Source organism: Gallus gallus, chromosome 18 (assembly GCF_016699485.2).
Source record: "Gallus gallus isolate bGalGal1 chromosome 18, bGalGal1.mat.broiler.GRCg7b, whole genome shotgun sequence".
In the NCBI taxonomy this organism is placed as follows: domain Eukaryota; kingdom Metazoa; phylum Chordata; class Aves; order Galliformes; family Phasianidae; genus Gallus; species Gallus gallus.
The window spans coordinates 4,931,642-4,950,532 of NC_052549.1; the positions used below are offsets into that span (position 1 = coordinate 4,931,642).

Genomic DNA, 18,891 nt, shown 5'->3' on the forward strand with positions numbered 1-18,891 from the left:
ATTCCTGGCTGGGCTTCCAACCCTTTGTTTGGTTTCCCACTCTTCCCTTTCTGCAGTGTGAGACAGCACAACCTCCCCATGATGACTTGCCCGATGGAATTGCTGTTTATTTGTGTTACCCAAACAGAGAGTGGGGTTGGGGACAGGTCTTGATGAGGTTTGCACCTTTCCTCACCTCTGCGTGTGGACCTGTGCTCCTTCTCAGGGATGTGGCAGCAGGGAAAGCCAGTTGGACAAGAAAAACTATTGGTAATAGGGGAGGGTGAACAAGATAAAGGAGCGACCTGAGGCTTTGTTCTGCACAAAGCAGCGGATGACCTCCCTTCCTCCAGTGCTTTGGGAGGGAACTGGAGTGGGGCCCTGCAGGCAAACAGCTCCTAGGATGTGGCAACTCCAAAGCATGGCCAGACCCAACCCTGAGGCACAGATCCTGGAGAGGGTTCTGTTGGGTCCTGGGAACATCCCAGGGTCCCTGGGTTGTCACGCCATGGGAACCCTGCAGGCAGGCAGGGCAGGTAGCTGTGCTCAGGGATGCTGTGTCCTTAGGAGGCAGAGCGTGGCCAGGCGCCCTGCTTCAGCACATCTGGGGGATGTTTGGCCTGCAGAGACCCAGGCGGGATTGGTCCGGAGCAGCCAAGAGAGCGCTTGGAGTGCCGTCACCTCACCCCAATTAGAGGTGTTTTCCAGCTCTGTGCCCATCCAGGACAGATCCCAGAGCCTCACTGAATGCCTCGTGCCCTTCGGACTGTGTGCTCAGCTTATCTCAGCCCCGGCCAGCGGTCCAGGGCTGCCCGACTGCTCTGCCATGCACAGGCGTCTCTGTGATAAGTGGGGCTGAGCCCAGTGGGGCAGTGCAGAGGGAACGCACAACTCATCCCTCTGATGTTCCCACTTCTGCAGGCAGCACAAGGGCACCACGGGGCACGGCTGTCCAACAGGATCCTGTTGGTTCGGGATGGAGATGAGGCACATATCAGCCTGGTTTCAGTGCTGCATCCCACTCTGTCCATGCTGGATATCGATGCCCCGTTTCCTTGGGAAGCTTTGGGATGAAAAGCAGAAAGGCAGAGCCCATTGCTCAGAGTGACCACATGTCCTCCATGCTGCCCTTCCCTGCACAAAGACCTAAAAGCCCCCCTGGGACCACCAGGGACTGTGCAGGCGTTTCACCTCTGCAAGGACCTGGCAAGGGGAGGTTTGGCCATTGCCAAACCACGGATGCCCATTTTCCCATTCCTTACATTCAATTTTAGGACAAATTTCTCCCAAAGAGCAGTCAGGCATTGGCACAGCTGCCCAGGGAGGTGGTGGAGTCGCCGTCCCTGGAGCTGTAGAAGGAACGTGCAGATGTGGTACTGAGGGATGTGATTTAGTGGTAAATATTGGTGGTAGGCGGACGGTCGGACTGGATGACCTTGGAGGTCTTTTCCAACCTTAATGATTCTGTGATTCCCATTCTGTGGATGGCTCAGGTCTGAGTTCCAAGCAGTGACTGCCCAGCCCAGCCCAGGCTGAGGATGATACCATCCTAAAAGCTTATCTCACTTAACCCAGCTTCTAAACGAGCACAGCTCATCTCCAGGGCGTGGGCCAGCACGCGTTGTGGCATAACACAAGTGGAGCAGATGAACTGTGCAAAGAAATGACAGCAAAAAGCCACGTGGAGTGGAAACTGATGGAGATGTCAGAGAGGTCCTCCACCCTGATGGGGGAAGGCACCAGGGCTGTGTTATGGGGCTGCAGGCAGCTCCATATGACAAACCCATGGCTCTCCCCAGCCTGCTCGTGCTTTGCTCCCCCGGGGCTGAGCCACACCGACTCCTCTGTGATTTACCCACACAGTGGGTAACAATTAGCCCTGATTAACGAGGGGTCAGAAGGAATCACATGAGCTGAGGCAACTCCCGGCTCGTGATGCCGGATGTTGTCCCACAGTGTAAGAAAACCATTTGGGGATCGCTTGGAGTTGGCAGTTTGTTTCCTTCTGTTAGATGAAGCTGGCGAAACGTGGCTGGAAATACCCTCTCCAAGGAAGAAGCCGAACGTTGTCCTTCAGAAGGCAGCCGGGCTCAGCCCCAACCCTCAGCTCCTCTGCGGGTCCCGGCGGTGGTTCCAGCAGCGCTGGGGTGGATTCCCTTTTTCCCCCCTTCTCCCCTTTTTTCCCCTTTCCGTACCTTTTTTCCCTTCCTCCCCTTTTCCCTCCTTTTCCTCCCCCTTTGTTTCCCCCCCTCCTTTCCCCTCCCCGTTTCTTTCCGCCCCACTGCGGCTCTCGGGGCGCAGAGCCGAACTGCGCGACGGCCGCGATGCACCCACGGGGTCCGGCGTGGGAGCGGCGGGCGAGAGAAGCGGATGAAAAAGTTACGGGAAAAGGGAGAGATCTCGGATTTGTGCTGTGCGAGGGGGTGGCGTGAAAGAGAGGCGAGGAAAAAAGAGCCGCTCTGAGTCAATGTTTAACCCCCGGCGCGCAGCAAAAAGTGGCTCAAAAGTGTTCCTTTTTTTCTCTCTCAGCGAGTCTGAACCAGTCCGCCCAGCGCCTCCTCCCTCCGGCTCACACCCTCCTTCCTCCCACCGCTCCTCGGAACATCCATCGCTCCGTCCGTCCATCCGTGCGTCCATCCCGGCTGTGGGGAGCAGCGGAGCGCCGCCGCCTTCGGATCCACGCGGACGGCGGACCCAACCCGGAGAGCAGCGATGGGGTTCCCCCGCTGGAAGCGTTTCTGCTTCTTGCTCCTCGCAGCCTTCACCTCGTCCCTTCTGCTCTACGGGCACTACTACGCTACGGTGGAGCTGCGCAGCGGCCCGAGGGTCGTGACCAGGTATTGGGGATGCGTGGGGGGCGGATCTGGGGGGTTTGGGGGCTGCTCAGCCCCTCCGTGCCCGCTTTGTTCGCCGCCTGAAGGGCTGTTCTCCCCCCGCAGGATGTGCTGGGTCCTATATGGGGCTGCCCGGAGGGGGCTCCGGGGCTGCTGGGGGCCGTTAAGAGTCCCCGCGTGGACTCGGGGTGCGGGATTGGAGCGCCGCCGGCAGCAGGGCTGGAGGGGGCTGCTTTCCAGGGTGAAGGGCTGACCCTACACCGCAGCTGTAAGAGTAGGGCACGGCTGGCTGCAGCCCGCTTGGGGCTGCTCGGAAACTCCCAGACTCCAGCAATGGGCATCTTGCCATTTGCTTTCCCTTCGGCCTTCCCCTGACCTCCCCCAACGCTGGGCTGGGTGCAGGGCAGCCCAGGGTGCACGGCTTTGAGTGCAGGGATGGTGTTATGGGACAGAGGGGGGACTGTGGGATCACAGCCGGCCCTGCACAAGGACAGCTGGGTGCGGGCAGGTTTGCACAGGGAGGCAGTGGGATGCAGCTGGATGGGCTGCCCTGGGCTGCATCTCCCCCCGCGGGAGCTCTGTGCACACATCCCATCCCATCCCATCCCATCCCACCCCGCAGCGCAGGCAGGAGCCCACACGGTGCTGGGTTCGTGCCTGGGTGCCTTCGGGAGGGGAAGCTGAGCCTCACAATGGCTCCAAAGATCTCCTGGGATAGTTCCCATTGGCTTTAATCCCGATACCAAAGTGCTGCTCGTGTCCCATTGGCTCTGATTCCCAGCATTTGCAAACACACTGCCCCATAACCTCTGCTTGTGCCTCCGAAAGTACCAACCCGGAGCCAGCAGTGCTGCTCTGGCGGCTGATATGGGGCTGAGCTGGGACTGAAATCCACAGGTGCAGCACTGCTTGCTGCTAAACATGAGCATGGGGTGATGTTCTGGGCTTTTCCTCCTGTTGGGAGAGAAGGGGTGGGTGTGCAGTGCTGCGTTTTGGGGAGCACAGTGTGCACAGCATCTCCTCCTGCTGCAGCCCGGTGGGGGCACGCAGGGGTTGGGAGGGTGCTGAGCCCTGAGCGTGGAGCTCTGCCCATCCCCAGCATCCCACCTGAGCTCTGTGCTGGGAAGGAGGCCCCACACGCGGCCCTTTGCAGTGGGATGGAGCAGATGCTGCTGTTTCAGCCACCTCCAATGGCTCTGGCACTGTTCGGTTCAGATGGAGTGTGTGCTTTCCCACTTATTCCCTGGAAACACAGAGTGACCACAGAGCAGAGATGTCACATCGATGAGTGCCACCGCAGGGACTGCACACACCCTGGCTCAGCTCACTGTGCCCAGCACTGCTCCCCTCCCCGGAGCCCCATTGTGCATCGATGGGTCCATGGGGGGGCTGTCATCTTCTGGGCCAGCCAAGCATTGCTGGGCATGAGGATGCTGCATCCCAGGAGGTGCTGGGCAGCAGCTGTGCCACAGACAGCTGGCACCGTGTTGGGGATGGCTGTGGTGCAGCAGGTGGGGTGTGAGCATCAGCTCTAGGGATGGAGCTGATGGGGAGGAGATGTCCCTCCCCTGCAGTGGGGAACGGTGGAGGAAACCCAATGCTTGCTGTATGGGAGGAGGCAGAGCCGTGCTCCGTACCTGCTCTACCTGTCCCCGAGATCCTGTAACAAGGAGCCCTTGTCTGCTCCACAATGCCCCGCTTTGCTGGGAGCACCTGCTGCTCTGAAGGGCCCTTCTGTGCGGGGAAGAATGAATGGGAGCCTGTTGCCCACAGGTGGGATCCCACCTCCTGCCCAGCCCTGAGCTGTCTTGGGGGCACCCGTGGGGCTCTGAGCCCCCCACGGTGCAGAGTCCATCCCCCAGTGTTTGGCAGTGGAGGTATGGGCATGGGAGGGATTTTGTCCCCCCACCGTGGGGCACAGTGCTGTGTCTCCAAGCATGGGGTGGCATTGATGTGGGACATCAGAGCATTCCCCAGCCACCCCCACACCCCCCACAGGGCCCTCATAGCCCCATTGTTTCCCCAGTGCAGTGATGGGCAGGGGGTGTCGGGATGGGGAGTGTGTTGAGGTGGGGGCTCGGTGTCACCCCCCTGCTGTCCCCTTGCAGCCTGCTGCAGCCAGAGCTGCTGTTCCTGGTCCGCCCAGACACCCCACACCCAGACAACAGCCACCAACAGGAGCTCAGAGGGACTGTGAAGAGGTAACTGGGGGGGAGAGAGGGAGTGTGTGATGACCCCAGTGTGTGTGGGAGCCCCGTGAGCCCTTCTCACTGCTGTATTTGTCCCTTTCCAGCAGGGAGTTCTTCTCCCAACCATCCTCAGAGCTGGAGAAGCCCAAACCCAGTGGAAAGCAGGTGACAATCAGCAGGAGGTGGAGTGTCCCTGGTGCTGTCCCCTGGGCCACCAGCCTGTCCCCACATCGAGGGGCTGCTCCTGTGAGCTGGGGCTGTCCATGTGCTCCATCCAGGTGCCCGGGGTAGGAGGTGCCGCATCCATCTCCATAAAGCCCAATGCTTCACTCTGGGGAGATGGGCTCTGCATTTGGGAAATGGAGGCACAAGGCAGTGCTGTGCCTCCAGCAGCTGGAAAGGAGCAGCTCTGTCCCTGGGTCTGACCTCCCCCCGGTGCCTGCTGAGGCTTCTCCAGGCTCAGTGCTGACCATTCTCCCCCTGCAGCCCACCCCGTGCCCCCGCTCGGTGGCGGCCACGGCGAAGGCAGACCCCACATTTGGGGAGCTCTTCCAATTCGACATCCCGGTGCTGATGTGGGATCAACACTTCAACCCCGAGACATGGGACAGGCTGAAGGCACGACGCGTCCCATACGGCTGGCAGGGTTTGTCCCAAGCAGGTATGGGGCATGGGGGGCTCAAGGGGACCCTGACAGAAGGGGCCAGAGATGGAGAAACCCCACAGAGGAGTTGGGGATCTCGATCTGTTCCCACTCCCAGGGAGCAGCGGGGTGGAGGGGACAGCTTTGCAAACGCCACTTTGCAGCATCTTGTGACATTTTCCCCAAATAAAAGCTCCAGTGTGTGCATGATGATGAACTGAGGCGCGGAGGACCTCGGACAACCCGCTCCATTGTTGTCGATGGAGATTGTTTCCCTTCCAAGCCCAAACCTACTCTCTGCTCTCCCCAGCAGAGAAGTGATGGGGATGGGGGAGGCGAGGCGGGGGTGGTTGCAAGGAGGCTTTGTCACGAGGGGAAGCGGCCGGCGCCGGCATCTCAAAGGGCTGTGGCTGTCCGGATGTGTCCCTGTGCCTTGCACAGCATTGGCAGCTGCTGTGGGTTCAGCAATACGAGGCTGGGAGAGGAGATTTCTTCTCCAAAAGAGCGGTGATGCATTGGCACAGCTGCCCAGGGGGTGGGGGAGTCACCGTCCCCGGGGGTGTTGAAGAACCACGGAGATGTGGCGCTGAGGGATGTGGTCAGTGGGGATGGGTTGGGGTTGGAGTCAGTGATCCTAGAGGGCTTTTCCAACTGTAGTGATGCTGTGATTCATCCCACCTGAGGTGCACCCATCCACGCACGCTTGCTTGAAGTGCTCCAGCAGTGCTGACACGTAGCTCTCCCTTTCCCCCAACCCAGCTGTCGGCAGCACCCTGCGTCTCCTTAACACCTCCTCCAACACGCGGCTCTTCGACCGCCACCTCTTCCCCGGGGGCTGCATCCGCTGTGCCGTGGTGGGCAATGGGGGAATCCTCAACGGCTCACGGCAGGGCCGGGCCATCGACGCACATGATTTGGTCTTCAGGTGAGGCCGGGAGGGCAGAGTGGGGCTGTGGGTGTTGGGGTGAGCCCAGCCCTGGACGTTGCCCCGTGGTGATCCCGCAGGCTGAACGGGGCCATCACCAAAGGCTTTGAGGAGGATGTTGGGAGCAAGGTTTCGTTCTATGGCTTCACGGTGAACACCATGAAGAACTCGCTTATTGCCTATGAGGCGTATGGCTTCACCCAGACACCGCAGGGCAAGGTGAGACGCCGAGGGCATGTCAGGGTGCCCACCCCTGAGAACGGACTGCTGGGGGGGTGGTGGGGTCACCATCCCTGGAGGTGTTCAGGAAAAGGGTGGATGTTACGTTGAATGCCGTGGTTAACAGTATGGCGGTGATGGGTTGATGGTTGGACCGGATGATCTTAATGGTCCTTCCAACCTTAACGATTCTATGATTCTATGAAACTGACCCCCGAGGCTCCTCCAAGCTTCAGGAGCCTCAGTCCTCACCGTGCCCATGTCCCCGCTGCAGGACCTGAAGTACATCTTCATCCCCTCGGACGCACGCGACTACATCATGCTGAGGTCGGCCATTCAGGGCAGCCCAGTCCCCGAGGGCTTGGACAAGGGCGACGAGTGAGTGACCACAGCGAACACAGCAGTGGGACCACATCATGCCCAGCTCTGCCCCAACTGACACCAGTTCTCCTCTCCCTGCTGCAGGCCACAGAAGTATTTTGGACTGGAGGCATCTGCGGAGAAGTTCAAGCTGCTGCATCCCGATTTCTTGCATTACCTGACAACCAGGTGAGGATGGGGAGGCAGATTTTCCCCCCCCTGCCAATCCATTCATTGCAGTGCTCGCATTTTCTCCTGGGAGGCTCATACAGCCTTGCTGCGTTCACCTGGCCCTCCATTTCATAGCCAGTTTTGAACTGTTCTAACAGGAGCAGAGGGAAGGTCCAAAGAGATTTGGGTATGTTTTTCCATGTTTCATGGAAAACAGTGCCTGGGTTGGGGCAACTTTAAATAATGGGGAGGTATGTTTTAGCAGCTGGCAGAGAATGTGATGAACCTTAGCAGCAGACATCAGAGAATCCACATATTCCCCCTTCTAAATGCCCTGAGAGGCCACGTTTTGGTGGGTGCCCTGCCATGACATTGCTGTTTGGTGGGGAGGGGGGGGTTTAGTGCCATGCCCCCCTCCCAGCGCTGCCTCTGCTCTGCTCTGCAGGTTCCTGAGGTCAGAGCTCCTGGACATGCAGTACGGCCACCTCTACATGCCCAGCACTGGGGCACTCATGCTGCTGACAGCACTGCACACCTGCGACCAGGTGAGGCCTGGTGCCTGGGGGGGGACCTCCCACCCTGAGCCCATCACCATCCTTCCTCCCCTGTTCCATCACCCCATAGGTCAGTGCCTACGGGTTCATCACAGCCAACTACGAGCAGTTCTCCGACCATTACTACGAGCCAGAGAAGAAGCCACTGGTGTTCTACGCCAACCACGACATGCTGCTGGAAGCAGAGCTGTGGAGGAGTTTGCACCGGGCGGGGATCATGGAGCTGTACCAGCGGTGAGGGCAGCGCAGTCCCACTGCAAGGACTCTCAATGCAACGCAGAAGCGGTTCTCCTCTTTCCTGAAGGCCTCCTTCTGTCCCTGGAGGGCTCTCCCACACTGGCGGGCCAGCCTGAGGAGCAGGGCCTGCAGCTGACAGCAGAGCAAAGGTGGTGGTGCAGGGCGAGCCAAGGCTGGCAGGGAAATACTGCAACTCCTCAGGGCTCTTCAGCATCTTATTTGTGACTCTGAGACTGAGCACGGCCTTGGGGAGCCTCCGCACGTGGCTGTGAGCTCCTGATGCCATGAGAATGTCTGTGGGGTGGCAGCAGCCCCTGGGAAGCACAGCGTTCATATGCAGGTGGGGCACAGTGGTGCTTGAAGGGGATGCTGGAGAAGCATACATCTGACAGACCTCACTTCTTGGAACTTCCTGGAGTTGCAGCCTCGAAGTCATGCTGGGTAGGCTGCAGAACCTGCAGGGCAAAGCTATCAGCAGCGTGGTACCTAAAAGGGAAAAAAGGAATTTCAAAGGAGGGAGGGTTTGAGACCCCCTACCATCCTGTGTAATCCAGCACTGCTGCAGTGGAATGGTGGAGCCTCTTCCAGCTCGCGGTGGTTGGAGGGCTGATAGTGCACAGCAAAGGGAGTGGTGTGATCTGAAACTTTCCCATTTTGTGTAATTAGAGGAACACTGAGTCATTATTTTCTTCTGTGCCTGGTTTAGTGAATGGGGTGGGTCGGACAAAAGCATCCTGCCTCCTGTAACACAGCAAGGCTTTGGTTTGGGAATGGCAGAAGGGTGGGAGTGGGGTTACAGGGACACTGCTGGTGCCCAAGCGTGGCACTGGTGGAACACAGCACCAGGGTGGTGGCTGCATTGGCTCGCTGGGCACTTTGAGAGCAGCCTCTTCCCACCTCGATGCCATTTGCTGTACGTCAGCTGGAAGGGTGGAGGGGACAATTGCTTGCAGAGATGGCAAGAGATAACCAGGCTGTGAGCCAGGGAACCTCATGCTCCCCTCCAGCTCCATCCCCCCTTCGCTATACAAAGCTGCACTCAGCTGTTTCAACCTGCTTCAGATGTAATCTCTAGTGGAGCCCTGTTTGCTTTCTCAGGTACGCCTCAAATTAACCTTTGTTTGTCAGACACTGCACAATGGTACCATGGCAGCCTGTTACGCCTGTTTTTACATGCAATCAACTCAGCAAAACCTCTTCCATCACAAGCCTGATTCTCACATCACCTAAAAGACAGAGCGCCAAAAGCTCCTCAGTCCAAGTGTGAGCACAGCCCACGTGGCTTTAAACACACCCAGCAGCGGCACTGTGCCACACGTGGCAAAAAGAACAGCCTTTAAAAAGGAATGCTGACACAGTGCAGCATCTCACCAGGAGCCCCATCCAGCTCCCAGAGATACAACCGTGCGAGCAAACCAGAACCTGCTGTACTCACACACAGCTTCTCTATTCTGAAATGGAAGGCATTTTTACTTCTAGCCCGGAGTTAGACACCCCCCAGTTTATTACCTTAGCAGACCAGGAACCTGATGGTTATACTGCTGCCTGTCACTGCTCCCTTATCTTGGTGCAACTAAGCTGACCACAGGTGGTGTAACCTTCACAGCCCCAGATTATGGTCACAGCCATGGTCACAGTCCCTGTGAATTGCATCTCCTCAACTTTCAGCATTTTCCTATGGAAGACAATGAAATCTGAAAACTACACAAGGCCAGAGAGCAAGCTCACACCTGCTATTACTTAAGAAGGCATTTCAATTTGAAATCCTTTCTACTTGCCCAAAGTCACTTCTGTTCAAAGTAGATACCCAAAAAAGACTTGGACTCCCAAGGTTTTCAATGATTCGTTTTATTCTGAAGCAGCAGACTGCAGGAACCACTTGCTCCTTCCTCCAGCCAGCTGCAGATCAGGTCCTGTGGAAAAGAAGGCCAGAGAAGAAGCAACCATCAGCTGAAAAGCTCCCAATGATGTGCATTATTGAGTCAAGAGGACACATTTCTCCCTTATAAGACCAAAAGTACACTCTGTTTTTTTTTCCCCTGCTCCTTGGAAGCCCAAAGCCCCACGTGCTTTTCCTTGTGACTGCTTTTTGGAACCTATCTGTATTGACAAAGCTGCCACTCCGCTGGCTGTAGTAACATCCCCTCCCTTTCTTTATACCAACCTTTATTTCCTACGGAAGTATGCTGTCGTCAAGTCTGCTGGTCCAGCCCATCAGTGAACAGAACTGATCTTCTACAAACAGACACGAGTACTGTTAAATAAAGCATGGAACTATTTAGCAGAATGCAGCTGTCAGCCACCTGGAGATAAAGTACTGCAGCGGTGTGTATTTAGTGACTGTACGAGATTAAAATGCATTTATCTGCCCTCTAAATGTGCTTTACTGTTTGGACAAGCAACTTAAAAGCTCTTCGTAGACACAGAACAAAACTGTACTTATGACAATAGCAGCCTATGTTTATTATTATAGTCCCTGCAGCCTTGCCATGTCTGGGCTCCTAAGGGCAGGCTGCTGAACGCAGCCCAAGCATACATAACAGTGCTTGTGCTGCAGCTGAGCATTGCAACTGCAGGAGGAAAGGGCACAGATGCTGCTCTCTGCTCTCCTCGCGGGCACCTGCATCATTTCTGTCTCTGCAAGACGTAGAACTGCTGAGGGGAAGAAGTGCGTAAGCCTCAGTGGACAATTGTTTCTCCCTCACAGCTGAGTTGTCAGACAGGGATAACAGCACATCACTGGCTCAGTTTCTCCCCTGCTCTCATCTACACCAATTCCCCAAGTTCTACGGAATAAACGGCAGCAGCCATGCCTATGAGTTGTGTCCTTCTTGGGAACCACTCAAGGATTAGGCATTCTCGTCAGCAGATGAGTCACGCTGCCTACAGTTTTGGCACACAGACATGTAAGATTAACAGAAATACTCAAGGATTCTCTTACCACTTTGAGGTCCAACTTCACAGCTGCCTTCTCGCCAAAGCTGTCTCTGGGGGACGATATAAGCCCAGGGTTCTGCACGATGTTTTCCTCCTAAATGGAAATAGCATTGAATGCCGTTAGCAACAACCCTCCAAGCTGATTGTCCTGCCTTTGTTTCTCCTCCACCCCTTCTGACAAAAACCAGCACCGAGCCACAAAGCAAGAACTGGACGAGTTTTCCTTTCTAAGATAAGCAATTTTTGTCTTAAACTTAGCATAACAGAAACCTGCCCCTCAGAAACAAAGGGACGTGTTTGCCAGAGAGTTGTTCCACTGGAGACAAGAAACTCTGGGAGGCAGATGCTGTTTAAACCTTTCCTTAGAATAAAGTACAAGCTTAGAGGCTTTGGTGGTTGAGACCTTTATATGCTGTTCATGCAGACTGCTACTTCTCATCACACAGAAATATATCTTATGCAACTCTCCCCTCACAAAGAATACACCCCTGTGAGCTATGAGTTATCTATGGATTTATCTTGGGAAATGCATTCAAGCAGATCTCAAAAAGATACATCTGTTCTGGGGAAGGGTTCTCCACTGTCCCTTTTTAGTGACCTTTTGGTGTACGTGAGCTGCTCCCAGCAACCCGATGCGAGTTTAAAACCATCCCAGCACACCTCCAGATAAGCACACAGACCAATTATCCTTTCACTACGTCTACTTCTGTGACGAACACACTTATGAGATGAGCTGTGTCTCCACAATGAGCTGTCATCCAATCTACTTCTAATCCCTTCTACTCTTGCTCATCTTCAACAATGCTGACAAGCAGGTGCTCTGCGGGGCATCAACCACATTAAAACTCCCATTCATTGTGTGCTGCCTCTCAGCTTGCGCTGCATGGCAGCAAAGGGCTGCACACTCAGATGGCAGCTGCAACAAAGCCAGTCTTGATTGGCTTAATTACATTAATCAAGCCACTGGGCTTTTATACCTCCTCCCAGCAGCCCCAGGGGCCCTGAGAGATAACACCTGACACAGCAGAACAAGCCTGATCTCTGTAGACCAGAAAGAGAAGAAAACTGGAGCATGAGGAGCTGAATGCTGCTGTTTCTCACCTTTGTGCTGCTGATACAGACCTACTGCCAGCCCAGTGAAAGACTCAGCCTCCTGGGAAGGTGAGTGTAAAGGGTATTTTTCCCCTTGGTGGACCACATGGTGCCACCTGAAAGAGTGGAGAGGTAAGAGTTAATCCACGTTATAAACTGCTCTTTTACCTCCTTGCTTCCTATGCTGAGCCTCAGAGTCACGCTTCCACAGAGGAACGTTTCGGACAGGGATAACTATCTCATCACCAGCTCAGCCGAAGCCCGGAGCACGCGGGCCGCCCCGAACATAAGAGCTGTAAGCATGGCGAGGTGACGAAGGGCAGCAGCGCTCTCTGGCGGCCACGTTTGGGCAGGGAAGCGCGGCCGCGGCTCCCCGCTCGGCCGCTGCGCTGATGCGAGCGCTGAGCCGAACCCACAGCGGCGTTAAGCAACCCCCGGGGCTCCGCGGCGGAGGAATCGCTGCATATCAGACCCACCGGTCCGGCCTTGGCGCCCCAGAGGACGAGGTGGATGCGAGGCCGCGTCCCCTCAGCGCGCCGCGCCGCCATGCAGGCCTCGCCGGGGAAGGGGGGGGGGGTGGCGAAACGCTGCGTTCCCACAAGAATGCACGGCGGCCTCGCGCTTTGTAAGCAGCCGTGATGGCGCGCGACAGCCCCCCGCTCGTCTTCGTGCCGCCCCCGCGCCCCCCGGAGCCGCCGCGACCGCGGATTGCCGGCGATGGCGCTGCGCCCGACTCACCGCCACCCGCACTGCCGCCATGTCGTCACGGGGACAGGAAGCGCGGGCTGTGCGCGCCCACCTCGCCGCCAAGTCTCGCGAGAGAGGGAGCGAGAAAACGGGCGCGCGGGGGCTGCTGGGAAGTGTAGTGCCGCGCAGTGCAGCGTCCCTGCGGCCTTGTGTTATGTAACCCCCCCTCAGCGCTGGGGGGTTTCTGTTACACAGCCCTGAGCGGGCCCGGTTCTTCTGCTGGCCCATAGGTGTCAAATAAGAGAAAGATGAGAAAATAAACGTGCACAACTCCTCACCAGGGTGAGGCCCGGCTCCTCCAGAGGTGATCTCTCAGGCCCAGCAGGGCAGGCCGCGGTGAGGCCGTGCTGCCCTGCAGTGTCCTGCGCTGGGCCGGGCGCCAGGCTTTGGCACCATCACACTGCTCCCAACTGTTCTCTGTTTGCTGGGGAGGCACACTGCAGGGTCGCAGAGTACCCCGAAGGGCTGAGCAAGCATGAGCTGGTGAGCCCAGGAGGGGTGCTTCCAAAGGGCTGGTTGGCTGGAGGTAGGGTTGGTCAGTAGTTAAGGTGTGAGCTGTGCTTTGGGGCTGTGGTGTTGGCAGTGTGTGCTGTTAAAAGCTGCTGTGAAAGCTGTGGGATCCCTTGCAGCCGATGAGTGGGAGTGCAGCTGAAACAAAGGGAGGGAAAATAGGGTTTGGTAATGAACGGCCTTTTGCTGGGCCCAAAGCTTTGCCCAGCCTTGTGAGGGAAAGCATCAAATGGAGATTGAACAAACCTGAGTCTGAAAGAGGAGAAGTCTGAGAAGGGATACAAGCCCAGCATGTAACAGGTGTCACCCTGAGAGGTCTGCGCTTCCTTGGGGTGCTCAGATCAAAGGTGCATTCCTCAAACGTGAAGGTGCCTGGTTCTCCACAGTGAAGCTTATAGTGGCATCTTACAGCATGACAACAGATCTGTCTGACCTGGGAACAACACCCAGCCCTGACCCAGGGAGCTGCACCACCAAGGAGCCTGGTGTCTGCCCCTGGGTCCCTTCAGGTGGCAGCAGGATGGTCAGGAGCTGCTGCCCATGTGGGAGGCCCTCTCTGGGCACAGCACTTGAGTTCCCAGGGAAAGGCAGCGTGGAGTTGTGTTTGTTTTTGATGCCTGGATACTCCCAGCCTTGTTCCTATTTTAGAATTTGATTCTTTCCAGAGCATGGATTTAACCTGGCTGGTGAGTTCTTTGCTTTCCAGAATGGCTCGTATTGCTTCCTCAAAGTCTCTCTTAAAATGTCAGAAGGCTGCAAGAATCACCTTATTACGGTGAAACAAGAAGGCTGCAAAGAGACAGCAGTGTGCTATTAGAAATAAGCTGCTCCCCTATTAAGCATCTGCCTAGGAAGCCTTCCCCAGCCCTCTGTGCCTTCCAGTAACTGCAGAGAACCTCACGAGCTGCCCAGGCAAGGAGCACAGAGGGAGCAGCCAATGAGCCCTGTGCCCTGGCTCATTGCACAAGAGCTTTGGTGCCTTCCTGCCCTTTAAGAGCCTTCTGGAAGGAAGAGTGAGATACAGGAAGGCAGTAATTAACACAGCCTTCATTGCAACTGCCTTTCCTCTGCGAAGATGTGGCTGGCAGTCTGCCTGCCTGCTTTTAGCTTTCCTGAGAAGCAAATACATAAAACCCAGCAACTAGAATTAGCCCTTTAGATCCCTGAGGGACATCAAGTTTTAAAATAAAGCAGCTGAAATCCTGCTTCGTGCAGAGTTCAGATTATAGAAGGAGAGAACAATCTTAATTGTAGCAGGGATGATGCTCAAGCCACAAAGTAGCTGTCTACTGAAGCTTATAGATGGATGCTCAGCCAGGGGCAGACTCAACGAGTTAATGGCTCAGGAGAATGGCATGAGCTAAGGGTGCAGTAGTCTGGCTGTATTTATTCACGATTGCAGTGCATAAATCATGTTTACAAGCGTATTTTGGAGGCAGAACTAAGGCTCTGGGTGAGAAGTGGTCATTGCTTCACCCACGCCCGTGCTCTTAACTTTGTGTCACTTGATCAGGTTTTCTCAGCTCTTCCCTTTAGAGGGCGATCCTACCACACACATCTTCAGCGTGCGAACTTCTGCGAGCTGCAGTGCGAGGTGAAGCCGCCCAGAGGTCAGCAGAACGTGGTGCCTGTCCTGGAGCTCTGCAAACCTACGGACGTGAAGGGAGCTGCAGTCTGGTCTGGGCAGTTCTGGCTGAATGTGTTCTGCTTCCTCAGGCAGTTGCCAAGCTGCTCCCAGAGGTAATTTGGAATAATTTTGGTAGATTTCCTGTGGCTGATCTCCGTCAATTATGGTGCTTTCTTCCTTTAATCTTTCAAAGGACTTCTGTTTGTGTTGAGCAAATAGAGAAAGCTATTGAAAGGGCACGGTGGTCTTCTATTTCATGGGAGCAGCCCCAAAGTGATTACTTCTTCCCACCAGCTGATCCAAAGTGGATTACTTCCTCTAGCAAATCATGCACTGGAGTAAGGCCCCACCATTCTGCTTTCTGAAGGTTTTTCTTTCTGTCTTGCAAAGCCACAGCATTACCCTCTACAAAGAAGTGTGAGCGCTGCTGTGGAGTATGTGGTTATCCCTTGATCAGAGAACAGGAAAAGGGGCAGAATATGTGACAGAGAAGGGAAGGGAGGAAAGGAAAACCAAACAGAAATAATGACAGAACCCCTTCAACTTCTGGTGGGCTTTGATCCCCCACTTTACTTGAAGGACAAGGTCTCCTCCCAGTTTCCCACCCCTTCCCCCCTGCTGGCTGCCTTGTAACACCCTCTGGGGAGCAGCTCTCCGTACTTACTGATAGCGGCTCGATTCCCCTCTGCCTTCCAGCAGTTCCACTCTGCAGACAGGGTTCCCAAAGCCCGGAGAAACAAAGCATCTGTTGATTCAGAGCTGCCCTGCTGTGGTTATCATCTTTGACATATGGCTGGGGGAAGCAACTGGGGTTTTTGTGCACGTTCAGAAGCTCATCCCCTATAGCTAATTGTGTCAGGCAGGCACCAGCCCCCTGTATGGCTGAAGTGCTCAAAGCATGAGGAGAAGCTGAGGAGCTGGATGGATGCTTGGCCCTGCTCCAGTGTGCTGCATGCACAGCAGTGCACAAAGAGCAGTCCCCTGGGGAACAGCTGGAGATTGCTTGCTGGTAATTCAGGTGCCAGACTTGTAAGGGAAAAAGATCTGTACTGTTAAGAAAAGCCTGCCAAGAGGTCCCAATGCTTGGTGCCTGCTGCCTCGAGTCAGTCCCAAGCAGTATAAGGAAGGCTCTCTGGAGCTCAGTAGCAGACGGAAGCAACATCTTCCCACGCAGGACAGGGCATGCTGCAACTAAACACCCTTTCTCTGGTAGCAAAGCTTAGGCCTCCGTTTAATGTTAGATACAGGCTTGAACCCACTCATCCAAGCTACTAAAACAGAAATTTAGTAGCCTCAGAAATGCTTTGCTTTGTGCAAAGAATGGCAAGAGCTTTATCCTTCCAGAAAATCCATGAAAAGAAGGGATGACCCTTCTGGGATCATGGCGATATCTGCAGGCAGGGCTGTGGTATGGATTCCTGCAGGTGGAGAAAGGAAAAGGTTCCCTTTCCTTGGTGGTGCTGAGCAGCAGAAGGAATGGTAGCTTCAGCCACTCAGCCCAGAACGGGCATGATTTCCCTCTCAGCTTCCCTCCACTGCTCTTCCCACTTCTTCCCCCTTTCCTCAACTGAGTTCTGAACGCAGTGCAACAAAATTAGTCTCTGTGTGCTGTCCCAGCTCAATAAGCAGTTGCCAGGAGATGACCTTGCTTTGAGTAGAGAGATGGATCCTCTCTATTTTCTGCATCAGCCTTGGAGATTAAAGGCATGGTAAGCAGAAAGGGAGTGAACTGGTATAAAAATATCTAGGCACTAATGAGGAAATTCTCAGGTCTTCTTTTATCACAAGCAGTGTTTCTGTTTGCCTGGATTACTCAGCCAACAGCCGTTGATTCAGTCAACCCAAACTGCTCTGTCATATAAGCGATATTTCATCTATCACTCTTGGAAGAAATATGCTAGCCATGCACAGAGCAAACAATCGTATTCTTAGAAGTAATGAGCCTGAACTGCACTGAGGTCAAGTGGTTCTGCTGGAGAACAATGTGAATCCTCAACATCTCCCTCCTGAAGACTGAAAGTGGAGAACTGCAGATGCCATATCCCTGGCTCACCTCTTGCCTCTCATTGTTTGCACCAGAGCAAGGAGATGATTGCTCTGAGGTATTTTTAAGAATACCATCTCTGCTAGTTTCATTGCTTGATGTGAAATAACACTTTTAAATCATGAAAGGTCACATTATTTCATGTCCTTTTAGGTCACTTCTCTTGCCCTTATGCAGGGGAAACAGCTAATGCCTTGTTTGACTGTGTCCAAAGTGGTGAACTGAAGTCTCCCTGGATTACAGAGGGCAGTTGGTTAAAGACCTATAACTATTCCTCCTACTGCTTGTGAGAAGATGTGGTGAGGGCAGGCTCCAGGTCACACCTCCTGCAGGGAGCCTTGATGCAGAGGATTAGACTGGGAGCTGCCCAGACCAAGAGGACAAAGTGGATCCAAGGGATCCATCCCAAGTGGGTGCACAGGAAGGGGTGCAGGAGCACTGTGCTTGCATGACACGTGTCTCAGCACCCTCCTGGCCACCCACTATTTGGGGATGGGATCATCAACAGCCATGTGTCAGTTCTGTGCATCCACTGATGGGTTTTCTCTTGAGTGGAAATTCCAAGAACTCGTCTGGTGCCTCTGTAGATCCATAACACACATTCTCTTCCTGCAGGGAAGACTCGGTCTGCCTGTGCTTTGAGAGGGACCAGAGTCCTTCTTTTTGCCCTGTGCCAGCCTGCTATAGTTCTGTCTGAATGGCCCCAGGTTCTTGTACGGGAGGAGGTCACAAATGGTCCTTCCTACCACTCTGCCTGTGCCAGCAGGACTTAGGGACCTACTTAACCTCCTCTTCTCTTTGTGCTCCCAAGGCTGATGGCTTCAGGACAGATCAAAGCATGAGGGTAGCATTGTTTTAAACCACCAGTTTCCTGTAGAATGTTATCTATCCACTTACAGATGGCTTTTATGGTCTCCAAAGCCTCCTGTGGATTAGCCCATGGCTGACTGTATAAACACTGTTTCTATCCCACATCCTGCTTCCACAGCATGCTTCATGCTTCTCTGTCCTTTCTTTCAGTTCAAACATCCTGCAGAATCCTCCAGCATTTCTCAACAGCCTTCCCTGCTCTCTTCCCCCCTGCCAGGTTGTGAGTACAACTCCAACAGCCCCCGGATCCTTGGAGAGCTGCCCACAGAAGGCAGAGGTTCGTGTGCCTTTCTTCCTGAATTAACCACCAACACGTGTGTCACTGCTTTGCTGTTGACCCCACGCCTTTGCTGTTGCATAAAGGTAGGTCTGCCTTCAGCCAGCTCTCTTCCTGCACATTCCAAGTGCTCTCCTTTCTCCCCTCAGCTGTCATCTCGAGCAGCCTGGCTGCTGAAGGCAGTGGGTGGGCGAGCACACACCACAGGAGATGGCTGATCTCCCGTAGCACTTCTGCTCAGGGATGTGCTCTGCCATGCCAGCATTCTCCTCCACCTCTCCCCACTGCACGAGGGGCACAAAGCACCGCTTCATCTGGGGGCTGAGGAGGAGCTGTGGGGAGAGTAGCAGGGCAGGGACTGGCACTCCTGGGTGCCTCTGTAGATATGGGGTGACCCTTCTCCTGGGAGAGGCTTTGAAGTGGATGTCTGGGACATTGAGGGGCGGTGACAACTCAAACACAGCACCTGATTTCCCAGAAGTTGTGTGTGTGGTGCTGCTGACTTGGAGCAGCTGGCAAGAAAGTAAAAACAGTCCGTCCCCCCCCCCCCCCCCCCATCATTATTTAAACAGTATAAAGTTCTCTGTAAATGTTTAAAACAACAACAGGATTGGGAGGGGAAGGAGGAAAGACAAACAAGTTTGCTGTTGGAGCTTTGCAGAAACAGATCTTAATT

General features: G+C 54.9%; 2 protein-coding genes and 1 non-coding gene across 4 annotated transcripts; 1 reads left to right on the top strand and 2 right to left on the bottom strand.

Moving 5' to 3' along the window:
• The first annotated feature begins 2,271 nt into the window (after positions 1–2,271).
• ST6GALNAC2 (ST6 N-acetylgalactosaminide alpha-2,6-sialyltransferase 2) lies at positions 2,272–8,795 on the top strand. Of its 2 annotated transcripts, NM_205233.2 has the most exons (11): positions 2,272–2,357; positions 2,509–2,816; positions 4,922–5,014; positions 5,107–5,167; positions 5,489–5,663; positions 6,405–6,570; positions 6,651–6,789; positions 7,064–7,167; positions 7,255–7,338; positions 7,766–7,865; positions 7,945–8,795. In NM_205233.2, exons 2-11 carry the CDS (start codon positions 2,692–2,694, stop codon positions 8,110–8,112), a joined length of 1,215 nt encoding a protein of 404 aa, NP_990564.2. In that variant the 5' UTR covers positions 2,272–2,357; positions 2,509–2,691; the 3' UTR covers positions 8,113–8,795. The 2 variants fall into 2 exon arrangements, with proteins under 2 accessions (NP_990564.2, XP_046757927.1); XM_046901971.1 differs by lacking the exon at positions 2,272–2,357 and having other exon boundaries at positions 2,510–2,816; positions 5,110–5,167.
• Positions 8,796–9,943: 1,148 nt separating this feature from the next.
• LOC107054741 lies at positions 9,944–13,115 on the bottom strand. Its single transcript, XM_040649942.1, has 5 exons — positions 13,079–13,115; positions 12,879–13,026; positions 12,150–12,256; positions 11,053–11,142; positions 9,944–10,346 (listed from the first exon to the last, which is right to left on the bottom strand). Exons 1-5 carry the CDS (start codon positions 13,113–13,115, stop codon positions 10,285–10,287), a joined length of 444 nt encoding a protein of 147 aa, XP_040505876.1. The 3' UTR covers positions 9,944–10,284.
• On the bottom strand, positions 12,325–12,394 carry LOC112530046. The gene has a single exon (XR_003071187.1). It is a non-coding gene; the product is annotated as a small nucleolar RNA R38 (small nucleolar RNA).
• Positions 13,116–18,891: the final 5,776 nt, after the last annotated feature.

Coding starts and splice junctions, on each gene's coding strand:
- ST6GALNAC2 (NM_205233.2), top strand. CDS start 2,692: ATGGGGTTCCCCCGCTGGAAGCGTTTCTGCTTCTTGCTCCTCGCAGCC. Junction 5,168..5,488: donor CCAAACCCAGTGGAAAGCAG/GTGACAATCAGC, acceptor CTCCCCCTGCAG/CCCACCCCGTGCCCCCGCTC. Junction 7,168..7,254: donor GGCTTGGACAAGGGCGACGA/GTGAGTGACCAC, acceptor TCCCTGCTGCAG/GCCACAGAAGTATTTTGGAC.
- LOC107054741 (XM_040649942.1), bottom strand. CDS start 13,115: ATGGGCCAGCAGAAGAACCGGGCCCGCTCAGGGCTGT. Junction 13,027..13,078: donor CCGGGCCCGCTCAGGGCTGT/GTAACAGAAACC, acceptor ACAAGGCCGCAG/GGACGCTGCACTGCGCGGCA. Junction 11,143..12,149: donor TCTGTATCAGCAGCACAAAG/GTGAGAAACAGC, acceptor ATTTCCATTTAG/GAGGAAAACATCGTGCAGAA.